We start from the raw sequence: 15,404 nt of genomic DNA, 5'->3' as shown, positions 1-15,404 counted from the left end.
GGGTGGCTCTTTGTCTTTTTATTTTATTTTTTATTAGGTGTTTTGTCTGCACTTGCGGATTTAATAGTTTAAAAATTTTATACAGATATATTATATATTCAAAAAACTTTAGAATAAAATTATTATCATGTTTTGAAATATTTAATAATTAAATACATATTAAATTTTATATTCAATTTTAAATAAAATATCTTTTATTAAGTAAAATAAACTTTAAATATTCATATATACATGTATTATATTTATTTTTAAAATATATGATGTATAATATTTTTAGATAATATAATATAGAATCTTTTAGATAATGATAATACCAAACTAATGAAGTTTGTTTTTAATTTATGGGTAATGATATGTTAACAAATATAACCTCATTATTTATTAAGAATATAAAAAAAATTCAACGCTCTGAATTTAAACGTAAGAGCGAAAAAATTATTATGCAAATAATAGTATAAATAATTTTGAATCTTCTACCATTTTTTCAGAAATTATCACAATAAATGATTTTGATTGTTCCTAAAAACAATTATGATAAAAGATAAATTATTGTATCTTATATATATATATATATAATATATATATATATATATTAAGGGCTTAAATTACTAAACCAAAATATAATATAAACATATATGTAAAATTTTAATATTACTAAATTATGTAATACTTTAGAATTACTAAATTATAGTGTATAAGTTTGGTATTATATTTTTAGCATAACTAAACCTATAACTATGGAGAGCATGACAAATAAATAAATTCATTTTTCAAATAAAAATATAGATAGATAGATTATTTTATATCTTAATTTTTAACTTTTATAATAGAAATAATTATTTTAAGATAACAACACAATATATAAGAATTATCTTATCTTAAAAATAATTAATATTATTGATATAAATTCTTTTTAACTATATAATAAATTCACAAATAATTATAGATATAGATAAATTTTATATATCTTATTTTTAACTTTTATAACAGAAATAATTATTTTAAGATAATAACACAGTATACAAGAATTATCTTATTTTTAAAATAATAACCTGATTAATATAAATTCTTTTTTGCTTAATCATTTTATAATTAATAATTAAATATCATGATAAGTTATTGTTTATGATTTTTAAGCTTTTTTTACAGAATATCAAATTATTTATACATGAAATTATTTATTTATATGGTTAATTTCTTGAAAGCTTTCATATATATATATATATATAGTAGAAATATTTTCAACTATATATTTTTGCAACTAATTTTATTTATGATTAAAAGATATTCTCTTAGATGATAATATATATAAAAATAATTGTTTAATATTTATTAAAGATATTCTTGGATAATAACAAAATATGTATATGAATATATTTTTAAAATTTTATTATATCAGTTTTAATGAGTTATCTGATTTCATAAAGCTTAAATTCGTTTTTATGTTTGAGTTTTATTATATTAAATCATAATTACTAAATATTTTATAATTACTCATTAATATATGTGTCACTAAATAACAGACTATGATAATAAATTATTATTTTACTTTGTTTGAAAATTCTTACATATTAATTATAATTTTTTTGAAAATTTCTTTGTGGACATATTTATTATATAGAAATAAATATTAAAAATCACTTAATATTCTTTTTCAATTATATAAATTAAGAATTTTATTTTATTAATATTTAGTTATATACTTTATGATTTTAAATTTATATTTAAAAAAAATTCAGATAACAACACTACATATATGAATTATATTTATATTTTAAAATATTTTTAGATTTTGGATAAATCTTACTATTATTAATTTTAATCAATTATCTAATAAATTTTTTTTTTAAAGCTTAATTATATATTTTATTCATTAAAGGTAGTATCGATATTAACCGCTCTAACTTTTAACGTGAGAGCTCTGTTGCGAAAAATCATTTGCAAATAATAGTATAGATACTACGTGAACTTAAAAATTAAAATAACTCAAAATTATTTAATTAAGCCTAACAATATTTTGTTTTTATCACAGCTTTTATAATTTCTAAAACCCACAAAACTTAAGGAAATGCTTTACAAGCATTGTAAAATCTTTTAGAAATAAGTTTGAACGTCCTTGTACACACAACAAAACTTTCTTATATTCTTTTAGTATATTATAAGAATTTTTAATATAATTATTTATAGAACATAAAACATTAGAACCACAATTTAGTGAATATAATTCTTTTTTTTGAATGGACGTTAAATTAATTCAAATAAAAGAAAAGATTTTTACAACAAAGCTGCTATTGTTTGTAGAAGCTAAAAACTTTCGATTACATAAATTTGTATTATCTAAAAGAGAACATGGTTCTAACTTCACCTGTGTGGAAGCACTTCAAGTTTGAACTGGATGGAGACAAAAAGAAGGCTACTTGCAACTACTGTTCGAAGATATATATGATGGAGCGGACCACCGGAACAACTCATTTAATGCGTCATTACAAAAATTCATGTCCACGTTCTAACGTAGCAAATATGATGATTGATGCCGACGTGAAGCTACGAGCAAAGAAAATTGATCAGAAAACTCTGAGGGATAGATTTAGTAGAGTTATCATTAGACATGATCTTCCTTTTGCTGTTGTTGAGTATGAGGAATTGAGAGGATTTCTGAAGTATATGAATCCAGATTATATTCCATATACCAGAAACACTGCTGCTACTGATGTTGTCAAAACTTGGAAGGCTGAGAAGGAGAAGTTGAAGATAGAGTTAGAAAAAATTCCTAGCAGAATTTGTTTGACTTCTGATTGCCGGACAGCAATTTCGGGAGAAGGATACATATCTTTGACGGCTCATTATGTAGATGAGAAAGGGGTACTAAACAATAAGATATTATCTTTTTGTGATATACTTCCTCCTCATACGGGTGACGCGTTGGCTACTAAAATTCACGAGTGTCTGAAGGATTGGGGAATAGAGAAAAAAGTTTTCACACTTACGTTGGATAATGCTTCAGCTAATGACACTATGCAAGATATTTTGAAAGAGCGTCTAAATCTTGATCAGGATTTGCCTTGTGAAGGTGAATTTTTTCATGTGCGATGTTGTGCACATATCTTAAACCTCATTGTCCAAGATGGTTTAAAGGTCATTGGTGGTGCTTTGTCTAAAATAAGAGACAGCGTGAAGTATGTTAAAGCTGCAAGGTCTAGAGGAATTGCATTTGATGGATGTGTGCTAGAAGAAGGTGGTGATTCAGTTACTTTAATTGTCTTTGGATGTTCAAACTAGGTGGAACTCTACTTATTTGATGCTTGAAAAAGCTTTGAAGTACCAACGGGCTTTTAACAGATTTAAAGTGGTTGATAAATCTTATCGGCATTGTCCGACGAATGAAGAATGGAGTAAAGCAAAAAGCATAATGGAGATTTTGAGGCCTTTTTACAAGATTACGGTCTTAATGTCAGCCAGAAGTTATTCCACTTCTAACTTGTATTTTGGACAAGTGTGGAAGATCGAGTGCTTGTTAAAAAGAAACGAGCTTCATTCTGATAAAGATATCAGAGAAATGGCTTCAAAGATGAGAATCAAGTTCACAAAATATTGGGATCAGTACAGTGTCATTCTAGCGATGGGAGCAGTTCTTGACCCTAGAATGAAATTCAAACTTCTGAAGAGGTGTTATGAAGATCTTGATCCAAGTACCAGTACAGAAAAGCTGGCCAACATAGAGAGAAAGCTCCGTTCACTCTTTGAAGACTACGTTATTAAATTTCCTACGGTGGCAAGCTCTTCCAGTGCTTCTTCTGCTGCACGTGAGATTAATAAACATGCAAGACAAGACGTAGACGTTTTGGATGTAAGTCAACTTATATATATTTTTATATTATATATTATTTCGTTTAGTGACTTACGGGCTTTACTTTTGAATGATGTAGGATTTGCTTGAACTAGATGATATGCAAGATGCTACGGAGGAAGGGAAATCTGTCTTGGATATATATCTCGGTGAAGCAAAGTTAGAGATGAAAAGTCATCCTCAAATGTCCGTTTTGGAGTATTGGAAAGACAATGCCCATCGTTTTGGAGCTTTGACTTATATGGCATATGACATACTAAGCATTCCTATAACTACGGTAGCTTCTGAGTCATCTTTCAGTATTGGTTCTCGTGTTTTAAATAAATACCGAAGCCGTCTTCTTCCTAAACACGTCCAATCTTTACTTTGTACCCGATCATGGTTGTTTGGTTTTGCGTCCGACGACAATGGTAATATATTTTCTATCTTAGATTATTTATTTATTTTGTTATTATTTTAACATGAAATACTTATAAATTTATTTTGATTTTATAATTTGTACAGATGAAGATATTGAAGTCGAAGACTCTCACGAAGAATAAGGATTTGGATCATTAGTTTTGGCGTTTTGTTTTAATATTTATTTTTTATTTTGTTTTGGATTGGTTTTTGTTTAGTATTTAAATATTTATGATTTGGATTTTTTAATATTTAAATTTTGAATAATACTATAAAATTTATTTTATCAATGTTTAATTTAATTTAATTATTATTTTTTTTTTTTAGATCATGAGTTAACTCATTTAACTCATGATCTAGATGATCTGAGTTCGAGCTTATATATTGAAGCTCATATAATAAATGAGCTGAGCTGAGCTAGCTCATTTTGACACCCTTACTTCCGATAGATTGAATCCTCCCTTGTTTTCAAGCTTGAAATACGATTTTTTACCTGCTTATCAATGAGTTTAAGGGTTTACCAAACTTACTATCATTCAGTTCCTTCCAAATATTCCAAATAGCATATAATTCTAAAATATTTTGGACCATTAATAAGGGGATCCATTAATTAAACCTCATAGATTCTGAAATGTTTGGGCCTTGATATTATTATTATTATAAATCTCACAGTTGGGCCACTGATAATATAAGAGGACCAAAAACAAAAACTATGCATCTGACTGTTCACCTCAGAGATCAAACAAAGTAGTTTCAATTTTGACTCTCCATCATTCTCTGTTTAATCCCATCAACAAAAGCCCTGCTATGCCTATTATCTTGCTCTGTGCCTTTTATCATATTATCATACTCGATTCATTTCGCTAACCATGGCTACTTCTTTCGGACCCAACTTGTTCATTACATCACCGGAAGCTGAACAAGGATGGCCAAGACACCGTTGGAAATTTTGTACATTTTGGGTGTTTATTTTGTCTGAAACAAAAATAATGTAGAATTTGAGATCACTTAGAACCATGTTATATGCAAAATAGTAAAATTTAAATCTCAATAACCACAACCATAAAACAGAGAAGAAACAAATGCATCACAGTTAAAACAACCCTCTAAAGAAAGCAAAGAAAAGAAAAGAATAGCTGAAACATTTTTGACCTTAAAGGTCTGTTAAGTTACTTTCTAGACAAGAAAGTCTTAGAATTGCTCAACCACTATTAGATAGGCTCCTAGTATCGCCGGAATCATCATTCCCACCATTTTCATAGTCATCTTCTTCTTTACTAGTAGTACCAGTGTTCATATTCCCGTATCCATGATAGGTCGTTGTGATATTGTTCATAACTGAATTGTCGTTCTGGAAAGAAGGCGGCATTTGAGACAACAGTCTCATTGTATCACCACCAACACCGTAGGTTTGTTGTTTTGGCTCCTCTACGGTGGCAACCGCAGATGGAGTAGAATTCACAGTGGTGATGGTGAAAGCAGGAGGTTGTTGTTGTGGCGGAGGAGGAGAAGGCTCCATGATTCGACGTTTCTTCTTATGTGTTTGTTCTGCTTGATGCATCACAATGAAACTTCCCATTATCACCTGTCCAAAAATTATAAGACTTATGGCTCTTTTTATACTCGGAATTACTAAATATGTTTTTTTACTTGTTAGATAAGCAAGATTGTCTAACCTGGACAGGACTGGCTGCTATGAGCATACCAGCAAGGCCGCCACCGACGATTTTGCCATTTGGTCCAGCTAAAGAAATGCTCATACCACCGGACCGACCCTTAGTTCCTCCGTTTTCAGTAGGTATAAAGGAACCCGATAGAGAAAGTATATCAAATCGACCCTAAGACAAGAGAACAAAATTATTCAAGAACCAAGAATATATAGTGAAATTTGATTCCATGTTAATTAGGTTACCTCATATGTAAGAGTGCCTCCTGAAGTGGTAGGTTGACGAAGTGTGACATTAGAGATGGTACCAGTAGCAGAAAGAATGCATATAGCTCGAGATCCTTGTGAATACGGCATTACTTTCATTGTTACATCCTGATGACAAGAAAACAAAATATTTTCAAAACAGTGACACACAAAATCCATTATCAAAGAAAAATCATGTTTTATGTAATTTATTACCTCACCAGCATTGACAGTAAACTGATGTGTTGTAAAATTAGCACCCACATAGCATGAGAGTCCAGGAGGAGTTGGAGCTGCTAATAGATAAAACAGAGTTTTGATGCTAATGACTTTAACTAATCAGGTAATTAACAAACTCTAATACTCAACCAGCCAACTTGATCATCCTTGTCTATAACTATCCATAACAATCAGTGGTTGCACAATAATAAAAACAGGTTTAACCAAGCTGATTAGAAACCTTTAAGATCTATGCTAACAACTTAACAATTAACACGACTAGACACTCTTTATCTCCTAAAGATGAATAGACAACAAGAGATTATTCTCTCTTTGTTTTAAATCCTTCTTGTATTTTTATTTTATTTTGTTCAATCAGCATCATCAGATTCTATTTCTCTGACTTCTAACTGGTCTGTTTGTACCTTCTTCAGACAAAAGGGTACCCAGTTATGTGTTGGTCCCACTTCCCAACATCTCAAAAAACCCACATAAAATCACATCAACAGATAACTCAAAATTCCATATCAGATCACTAAAACCAATGCAACGATCAAAACACACACACAAAGAGACTGCAAAGTGTACCTGGGCTGCTTTCATACTCAAACATGCTAGATCTCTTCATGAATTCAACAGGTTGCTGCTGAGCTTTTCCTCGTTTCCAATGAGAATGATGAAGATGATGATAATCTCCATAGAATGGAATGGAAGATGAGATTGGTGTCGGAGACAGAGTTGGTCTCGAAGCCCTAGGGTTCAGACTACCATTTGGAGCGTATTTCCTCGGCCGTCCTCTCTTCCTCTTTGTCAGATCTGTCCCTGCGCTAGAGATTGATGGCGGCGGCGCTGCAGCGGCTGAGCCAGGAGTCACAGTGGTGGTTGGAGACGGAGGGAGAGGAGATACCACCGTCGTGGGTCCCACGGATGGAAGAAAGCTAGGGTTTGGTTGAAACTCTGTTCTTGATGCCAAAGTTTCATCTCCCTTAACTGTGATGACCCCACTTGGACTCATTACACCTTTCTCCTCCATTTTTAAAGTCTCAAATTACCAAAAATAGCAGAATAATTTTGCCCTTGAATGCTTAATTCAACAAAGATGAAGAGAAAGAAACTTTAGAGAGATAAGAGGAAGAAGATGAAGAAGCAAAGATTTCTTTTGTTTTCCTTTGTTTTTCAAACAAAATTAACTAGATACAAAGATGGATGAAATAGTTCAAAGGGATCAAAGATCAAACCAGAAGAAAAAAAATTGGTTACAGTTTTTAGATTTGGTTTCTTACCTTTCTAACAGTTATGGAGCTGAAACGAACAGTGAAACAGAAAAATGCAAAAGTTTTTCTCAGTGGTGATTAACCTCTCAATCACACCGGAAATTAGCAAAGTAAAATCTCACAGAAATTAGATGCAATATCCACCAAATTTTTCACAAGAGAAAGAAGATAATATACGACTGCATTTTGCAAAAATAAATAAGGAAGTAAATAAATAAAATGGAAATTTGAAGGAGAAAGAAATAAGAGTATATATTAAAAAATATCACGTTAAAGAATTAATTATTTTAATATCGATATAATAATTAATAAGTACCAACATCAAACTATTAATTTTGGTTTAGAGAAAGATTCACGTCCGTCTTGAAAAATTAATATGTCTAATTAAATAAAACTTTTTTTTTGAACAACTTCTAATTAAATAAAACTAAACTGCAAAAAGTTAAAATGAAATTTCAAAAAAAAAAGAATAAAAAATACCATGTTCTGATTAAATCCTTTGTAATTACTTTTAGTAACGTTGACCAAAGAAAATCGGTTTGAAAATCTACTAAGACCAATTAATTTTCAAGATAAGCTAAATCTTTTGATTCACTTGCGCAAAGTTTATAGATGGAATTTAAGGATTTTGTTTCACCAAGTACTTGGAAATAATTTTCAAAAAAAGGTATATTGGATAAAGAATGAACACTGATTTTTGCGGCAAGTACATTTTGTCAGTCAAAGTCAAATCTACTTTATGCAACACAATCAGTAGTGTCTGTACACACACCCTTGGATCTGAGACATGACATAGCACTACAAATGAAATGATCCAATAATCATTCAGATTCCTTTCATTGTCAGACTCTCTTAATGAGTTAGCAAGTCTTTAAGCGTACCAAAGGGTTTAACAAAAGTGATGACTTATCTTAACATCTTTAAAGAAAAATGATGACTTAATTTCTAGACAACTCTCTCTTTCTGATCTCTTTTGTTTATATGGTGTTGTTATAAGAACAGAGTTGAGGTGTTTACAATTTTCATGTTCTAAAAATCAAAATAAACACCACTGAAAGAAGAAGAACATTCACTTTTAGAGATTCTTTTTAGTTGAATAAAAGTGAACTAAAAAGACTGCTTTGAGGTGTTGCTCCATATATTTTCAGCCATGGCGTGATTGATATGTAAAAGATTTTGCTGAATGAGGAGAATCACATCGAGGAGTTTGAGGAGATGATCCAAATCTCTTGTTAGTTGATACTTTAAGACTCTTTTTCGCGCTTTGATGCTTAGTAGGAGTTCCTTTGTCTTGTTCTGGTGTAACTTGACCTTGAAGTTTCTTCAGATCCTATAAACAACCAAAACCCAACAAGCATTACTTTTGGTGATTCTTACAAATGTACTGATGCAAAAGGGTGTTAGCTAAATACTCTTCTCCTGCGACGTTCTTGTTCTTTCTCTTCTCTGAGTTCTGTATACTCTTCTAGCATTGCAAGTAGACGATTCTGAATGAAAGAAAAATCAGACAAAAATATATATCACATGTGTGCTATTATGAGAGGAAGAGAAGACTTTGTGTGATGGAAGAAGATAACTCATACACCATCAAATCGAAACTCAGATTCTTTCTCTGATTCCCAAATTGTAATCTTGGAGACTAATGCTTCAACCATAGCTAAGAAGGTATCAAAGAAGTTTTCAGTTAGTTAAAGAGTCACAAAGAAAACTTTCTTGGTATCATCTATATATATGGAAACCTGGAAGTTTATTAACAAGTGCTCTAGCTTTCTCTGCACGTTTGAGGATTAAGTGAGATCCTTTTCCAGCATTGTACCGCTTTTCATCCTATACAAAATCATAAAATCCATAAATAAGTTAACCACAAAATGTGAAAGACCCATGGATGGTTTATGAAAGAGACAAACCTGATTATACTCTTCAAGCCAAGTCTCTTCCTCACAAGCGTTCAACCATTTTTCAGTCTTTTCAAGAATCTCTTTTCTGCTTAAGGCTTCCTCTTTCACTTTCCCAGCTCGATACTCGATATGTTCTAGTATATTTTCAGGGTTCACTTCTCCTGATTCAATGGCTTTAATTACATTCTCCAGGGCGATATCTTGTTCTTCAAGAACAATGTGTGTTCTTCTACATATCTCTTCAAGCTCTGACCTCTTTTTTAAAACAAGTTCTTTAATTTTGCTCCATTTCAACTCCTCTAACCGACGTAGCTCGGCTTTAACCTTTTAAAGCGTTAAACAATCAATCAGCATAAAAATAATATTTAAAGCTAATGTGAATGTACCTACCTCTTCAAGCAAATCTATGGAAAGGCTATTAGGTTTGGTTATTTCAGAAACGGTAGCAGCTATATTACATGAAACATCTATAAATTTTTGTTGTTCTTCTGCTGGTGTATCCATTAAGTTCCAAAACTCAAGCATTGTGGTCACAAGATCTTGAAGCTGCAATCAATAAAATGGATTATATCATATAATTTATATGTAAGAAGAAAAAAGAGCAAATTTGTAAGATATTAAAAAAAAGTTTGTAAACAATTAAACTGACTTCTTGCATTCTTTGTATCTTTGTCTCATGCCATTGGTCTACTGCTGAAGCTAACTTGTCAAGTGTTGTAGTACTTATACTTCTTGACCCTTCAGATTCTACTAAACTTGGATGAATCTTGGTAACAGTTTCTCGAAAATTCAAACCAAGAACCGAACAAAGAGATTCCAGAGTTCTTAAATGATCTTGAATCTGTTTCATCCGGTTCCTCTGATGAGACAAAAACACCTCAAAATATTAATCTCTTGATCAAGAAATCAAATGAAAATTAAAAGCAATGAAGTTTAGGAAACCTTCTGTTCTTGAAGTGTGTAAAGCTCTCTATGCAACTCTTCAAGCTTTCTAAGAGATAAATCGTGAATCAACCGAAAAATCAGATGAACAAGTCTCATCAGTTTCACCATCAATCTCATCTCTTACACATTTGATATCTTCAATTACTTGAATAAACTGATTCTTCCTCTCTGTTTTTCTCTTTTCCATATCTTCAAGTTTCAGAAGAATCTTTCCTAACTCTTCTTTCAAACTTCTTCCACATTGATCAGGTTGTTGTTGTCTTCCAAGACCTGATGGCTCTTCCATTGCAGAACATATAGCAATAACTCTTGCTTCTGAGTCAACAATGTCTTGTTTTAGCCGATTCCTCTCTTCTTTAACCTTTTGGAGTTTACCAATATAGATGTTTCTGCATTCGTCTTCAATCTCATTCAAAATCTTCTCTCTTTCTGTTTCGGTTTCTCCAACCTCGTTCCATATAATCTGTATTAGAAACAGAATCACATCAAAATATTTGAAACGTTTCTATATTTAAAAGGAAGAGGAAAAAAACTTATTTTCTTGGAGCTGAAGCAACAACAAACCTCAAGTTCTTGCAGAAGAGATACAGAAAATGATTCGATTTGAGTTTTGGACATTATTATCTCCACACTCTGCAGAAAATATATATTACAAACAAAACCAAATACTCTCAAAGTTTTTTCTCATTCGCTATATTACTCAAATCATATGAAGATAATCTTTTTTCTCAAATGATAACAAATTCTGGAAGTTTCGTTTATGTCAAAATGTATTAGCAAATGTTAGTGCAAGAATCATTTCTATGCTCTGAAATGGGAAACCTTAATTTCAGAGTTTTTTTTTTAAAAGTCCAGACTTTACCTGGATTAAACGTGCAGCAAAAATATCGGAGACGATGTTTAAAGGCAATTGAGAGAGTTCTTAAAAGACAACCGAAGATCGTTGGGAGAACGCTACTTTTGTATATTTGTGTTTCTTACCCCTTATCTTTTTGATTTCTAATTTTCACCTTAAATCACTTTCCATTTTTATTTTCACGGATGCAACGGTTTCGAAAATATATTTCTTCATATATAATTTAACACTGTAGTGAACGAAAAAAGTTTTGGAATTTTGGATATAAACATTAGTGGTGTTACATTCGATTAATTAAAACATATTGGGTCACTTTGTGTACCTTAAAAACTAGAGAGCCAAACTGAAAATACAGAAAAGACAATGTGTGAGCTGTAGATAGAATCCGCGCCAACTGAATAAGGGCCGTTGGCCGTTACCTCTTCTTCTTCTTCTTCTCTCTCTCCTCTCCATCTCCAATCCTTGTCTCTCTCTCTCCCCACTAATTTTCTGGAGAAATTTTTTTTCCAGAGAGAGGGAGAGGGAGAAGAACATCTCCGATTATTTTGTAATTCGGATGAATGTGAATCTCTCCCACTCTCTCTCGAGGCTTAATCATGGTTCCAAGTTTATCTGGAGGAGATTTTTCGTTTCTGGAGGAGTTCGACATTGATTTCGAATTCGATGCGCCTCGTTTCTACGATTTCTCCAGACCCGAGCTTGATTCCGAGACAGAAGAAAACGAGTTCTGGTTCGAATCCGCGGGAAACTATCCTCCTTCGCGTAAGAAACACGCAAAAATTAGGGCATATGCTCTGTTTATTACAAACATTTTGTCTTTTTTTTTTTCTCTTACGGTTCTGTAATATTGCTATGTTTTTTTTGTTGTCTGATTATTTCAGCTTTTAGCCCCAAGTTTACTTGGAAACTTGAGCCACTTAAGCAAATCATAAACACCAGCCTAGAAACTAAGCCTGTGGATACTGGTCTTAATAGAAAAGACAAATACAACGGTAATGATGATTTTTATTTTGGTTTCTGCATCAATGTAGTCTAAAACCTCTGTTTAATCTGTTGTTTAGGGTTCATATATTATAACCAAACGGTTAAAGATGTCTCCAAGACAAAACCCAAATCAAAAACCAAATCAAGTAGAAGCTCAACTTTAACAAGACCAACGGTTTCTTTGCTTGCAAGGCAGAACAAACCATTAGATGTTTACTCTGTTCAGCTTCTGACAAGGTACACCAATGAGGAAGCCGTTGATGTGAGCTTGCTTGTTTTTTTGGCTTCAACTAACAGTTTTTTTGGTGTTTCAGATGTCAGAGGTCATTAGCAAAGTTTGGTGCTAACTTATCTCCAATCTTAGTCTCTAAGTTGCAAAACCAAGACACCAAAAGGCAAAAACTGGAAGCTAAGGTGGCTCAAGTTAACTCCAACAGAAGATCTAAACTCACTGTTCCAAAGGAACCGAATCTCAGAACTGCTGAAAGATCTGAAAGACACAGGTACTCAGATTGTATGCAGTATGGCTTCCTTATAAATGTTTTGATCCTTTATTCTTTTCTCTGGGTAGTTTTCAGGTCTAAGGTTAACTCAGAAACCGAACAGAATGTGAAACCAAGGATTAACTCATCTAAAAAGGAACACTACAAACAAAAACGTAGTTTTTATCTCTTTTTCAAATTTAGTTTCTTCATTACCACATTCTCAGAAGCTGTAGTTAGATAACTAATGTTTTGGGTCATTTGCAGATTAATCTTGAACCTTCTTCAGCATCTATACCTAAAAGTAACACTCTACGGTCTCAAAATCTTAAGGTATAACTAATCTTTCCACATCTACAAGTCCGAAAGTTTTTATCATCCCACATGTGTTAACAGAGTTTTCTGCATCAGGCATTTGGTTCAAGAACAACATTGAGAGCAAAGGAACGCTCTTCAAGTGTAAGTCTCACATCCAACATATAAATCCATCTTTTAAACGTTCTTCTCTCCTCTATGTTCACACATTGCTTAAATGATGTCTCACATTGCATGCAGGCTAAGGTTGATGCCTCACAAGGGAATGAAGCTACTAACTCCAGAACGTTAGTGCATAGCCTTTTGAAACTCCATCAATCTACCTTTCTTGCTAGATTCGACTTTCCCAAAAACATTCTCACGCACATTCTCTGCAGGCTTAAACCCATCGATTCCTCAAAAGGGAGGAGAGACAAAGGAAATCACAGCAGAAAGATACACTGCCAAGTGTATGAATCTAATATTTGCACTCCAAACTCAAAGGTAATAACTCAACGTTCTTCTAAAGATTCATAAAAAGTCCCATTGTATACAATATTAAACATTTTCTTTTCTTGACAGAGAGCAAACAAAGAAAAACTTGGTGAAGCAACTAGCATCATATATAAAACTCAAAACTCTTGCAGGACAGATATTAACAGGTAACAATTCAAAACTCCCATAGTTCAAAAAAAAAAAGGCTACAACAGATATCAGACACACCATTGATGATATTTATTTAAACAGGGTCTGGAATTATGCCGGAAATTCAATTCACAGAAAGTCACAGGGACTCTAATCATTGCTTAATCTTCACCTTGAAGATGTTCGGATCATGTTTATTTATGCACACCGTTCCTTTTTCTATATATGTGGAAACCATTATACATGCATACATACATAAAGAGATTTCATTGATTTATTTTTGTTGTAGGGTCATATGGAAGCCATTAACTTCGAAGACTAAAGACTTAAACGAACTCGTGAATATGTTCTTGATATATAACAATTACTATTATCTAACTTCGTATAACCGTTTTCTGTTGAAAGAATGTTAAATTTAATCAAATAAGCAAAATGCTGTGCAATGAATGCTACTATGTTATTGATTTTATGATACTACAGTACTTGTATAATCTCTAATTAGATTTTATAAAAAAAAAAAGGAGAGAATTATTACATTTTCTCTTTTGTATAAGATCATCTCCAATGTTTGAGAATGGGACTTAATGTGTTTGTTTTTTCAGTTCGGTTGATTCAAAACTTAACCAATGAAATAGAACTATTTAGATTTATAAAAATTAATGAATTAGTAATTAAATGATGATTTGTTTATGTTTTCTAAATTATACTTTTGAACAGAATTAGAATAAAATTAAATACCAACTCGATCAAATTGAATCGAAAATAAACTAAACCGAAGTTAAACCAAACTCAAAGTAATATTTTTAGTTGATTTCAATTAAAAAAAAAATTAAAACCAAATCGAATCCAAATTTAAACCAGAAACGCCTTATCTATCACAATTTTTTAACCATTTTATCAGAAAAGTAAAATTGATGGTTTTGTTTAAAGAGTACTAACAAGTTGGAAAGCCGACACGCATTCTCACGACCAAACAAGAAAAACGGCAAGACACTAGACCTAAACTGAACGGACAAGATTACAGTTGAGTTTTCCATTAGGGCTAACGATCAACGGCGCCATCAAAAAAAAATATCTCGAGAATCTTATATAAAGAAGCACCCTAAACCCTACACTTGTCTCCTCCTCCTCTTTATCTCTCCTTGCTTCTCTCATCCTCCACCGCCACAATCTTTCAGACACAGAAGCAGGAGAGATTCTTCCAATGCCTTCATTAGCTTTATCCGACAAGAAGAAAGAGGAGAAAGAAGATGAAGAAGAAGATAGATTTGGAGACGACGACTCCAGAGCAGCAGGACTCGAAGAAGAAAGGGAAGAAGCTGAAAACTCTCAGATTCCGATGGAGAAGAGTCTGATAAGAAGGAGAAGGAGAAGAAGAAGAGTAAGAAGAAGAAGCGCAAGTCTTCAGAGGTAGACGAAGAATCAGAGGAAGAGAAGAAGAGCAGCAAGAAGGTGAAAGTCGATAACCCTAACGCCCGTCTCCAACTTCCGTATCTCTGATCCCTTGAAGGACAAGCTTAAGGAGAAGGGTATCGAGGCTCTCTTCCCGATTCAGCCGCGACAACGTTTGACATGGTTCTCGATGGTGCTGATCTGGTCGGAAGGGCTCGTACTGGTCAGGTAAAGTTTGAGTCTTTTGATTACTTTTT

At 32.3% G+C, this 15,404-nt stretch overlaps 2 protein-coding genes and 1 pseudogene across 3 annotated transcripts; 1 reads left to right on the top strand and 2 right to left on the bottom strand.

Moving 5' to 3' along the window:
* Positions 1–5,265: 5,265 nt before the first annotated feature.
* LOC108825647 (AT-hook motif nuclear-localized protein 6) lies at positions 5,266–7,833 on the bottom strand. 2 transcript variants are annotated; one of them, XM_018598975.2, is made up of 6 exons: positions 7,661–7,833; positions 6,966–7,461; positions 6,375–6,454; positions 6,159–6,287; positions 5,923–6,084; positions 5,266–5,831 (listed from the first exon to the last, which is right to left on the bottom strand). In XM_018598975.2, the coding sequence occupies exons 2-6, from the start codon at positions 7,408–7,410 to the stop codon at positions 5,448–5,450; spliced, it is 1,200 nt and encodes a 399-aa protein (XP_018454477.1). In that variant the 5' UTR covers positions 7,411–7,461; positions 7,661–7,833; the 3' UTR covers positions 5,266–5,447. The 2 variants fall into 2 exon arrangements, with proteins under 2 accessions (XP_018454477.1, XP_018454478.1); XM_018598976.2 differs by having other exon boundaries at positions 6,375–6,451.
* A 962-nt stretch (positions 7,834–8,795) lies between these two features.
* On the bottom strand, positions 8,796–11,112 carry LOC108825276 (65-kDa microtubule-associated protein 9-like; annotated as a pseudogene).
* A 734-nt stretch (positions 11,113–11,846) lies between these two features.
* On the top strand, positions 11,847–14,077 carry LOC130500205 (uncharacterized). The gene is made up of 10 exons (XM_056994963.1): positions 11,847–12,112; positions 12,232–12,342; positions 12,412–12,571; positions 12,649–12,837; positions 12,913–12,992; positions 13,106–13,149; positions 13,213–13,275; positions 13,372–13,418; positions 13,509–13,614; positions 14,045–14,077. The coding sequence occupies exons 1-10, from the start codon at positions 11,947–11,949 to the stop codon at positions 14,075–14,077; spliced, it is 999 nt and encodes a 332-aa protein (XP_056850943.1). The 5' UTR covers positions 11,847–11,946.
* Positions 14,078–15,404: the final 1,327 nt, after the last annotated feature.

Source organism: Raphanus sativus, chromosome 9, assembly GCF_000801105.2.
Source record: "Raphanus sativus cultivar WK10039 chromosome 9, ASM80110v3, whole genome shotgun sequence".
NCBI lineage: Eukaryota > Viridiplantae > Streptophyta > Magnoliopsida > Brassicales > Brassicaceae > Raphanus > Raphanus sativus.
Note: the sequence above shows the minus strand (reverse complement) of the source record. Positions and strands in the feature narration are given on the sequence as shown.

What these genes read in the sequence shown, in the direction of transcription:
- LOC108825647 (XM_018598975.2), bottom strand. Translation starts at nt 7,410, where the DNA reads ATGGAGGAGAAAGGTGTAATGAGTCCAAGTGGGGTCATCACAGTTAAG. An exon ending in TTACTGTCAATGCTGGTGAG is followed by an intron (nt 6,288 to 6,374) that starts GTAATAAATTAC and finishes TCTTGTCATCAG; the next exon opens with GATGTAACAATGAAAGTAAT. An exon ending in GAGGCACTCTTACATATGAG is followed by an intron (nt 6,085 to 6,158) that starts GTAACCTAATTA and finishes CTCTTGTCTTAG; the next exon opens with GGTCGATTTGATATACTTTC.
- LOC130500205 (XM_056994963.1), top strand. Translation starts at nt 11,947, where the DNA reads ATGGTTCCAAGTTTATCTGGAGGAGATTTTTCGTTTCTGGAGGAGTTC. An exon ending in CAAAGGAACGCTCTTCAAGT is followed by an intron (nt 13,276 to 13,371) that starts GTAAGTCTCACA and finishes CATTGCATGCAG; the next exon opens with GCTAAGGTTGATGCCTCACA. An exon ending in TTTGCACTCCAAACTCAAAG is followed by an intron (nt 13,615 to 14,044) that starts GTAATAACTCAA and finishes TTTTTGTTGTAG; the next exon opens with GGTCATATGGAAGCCATTAA.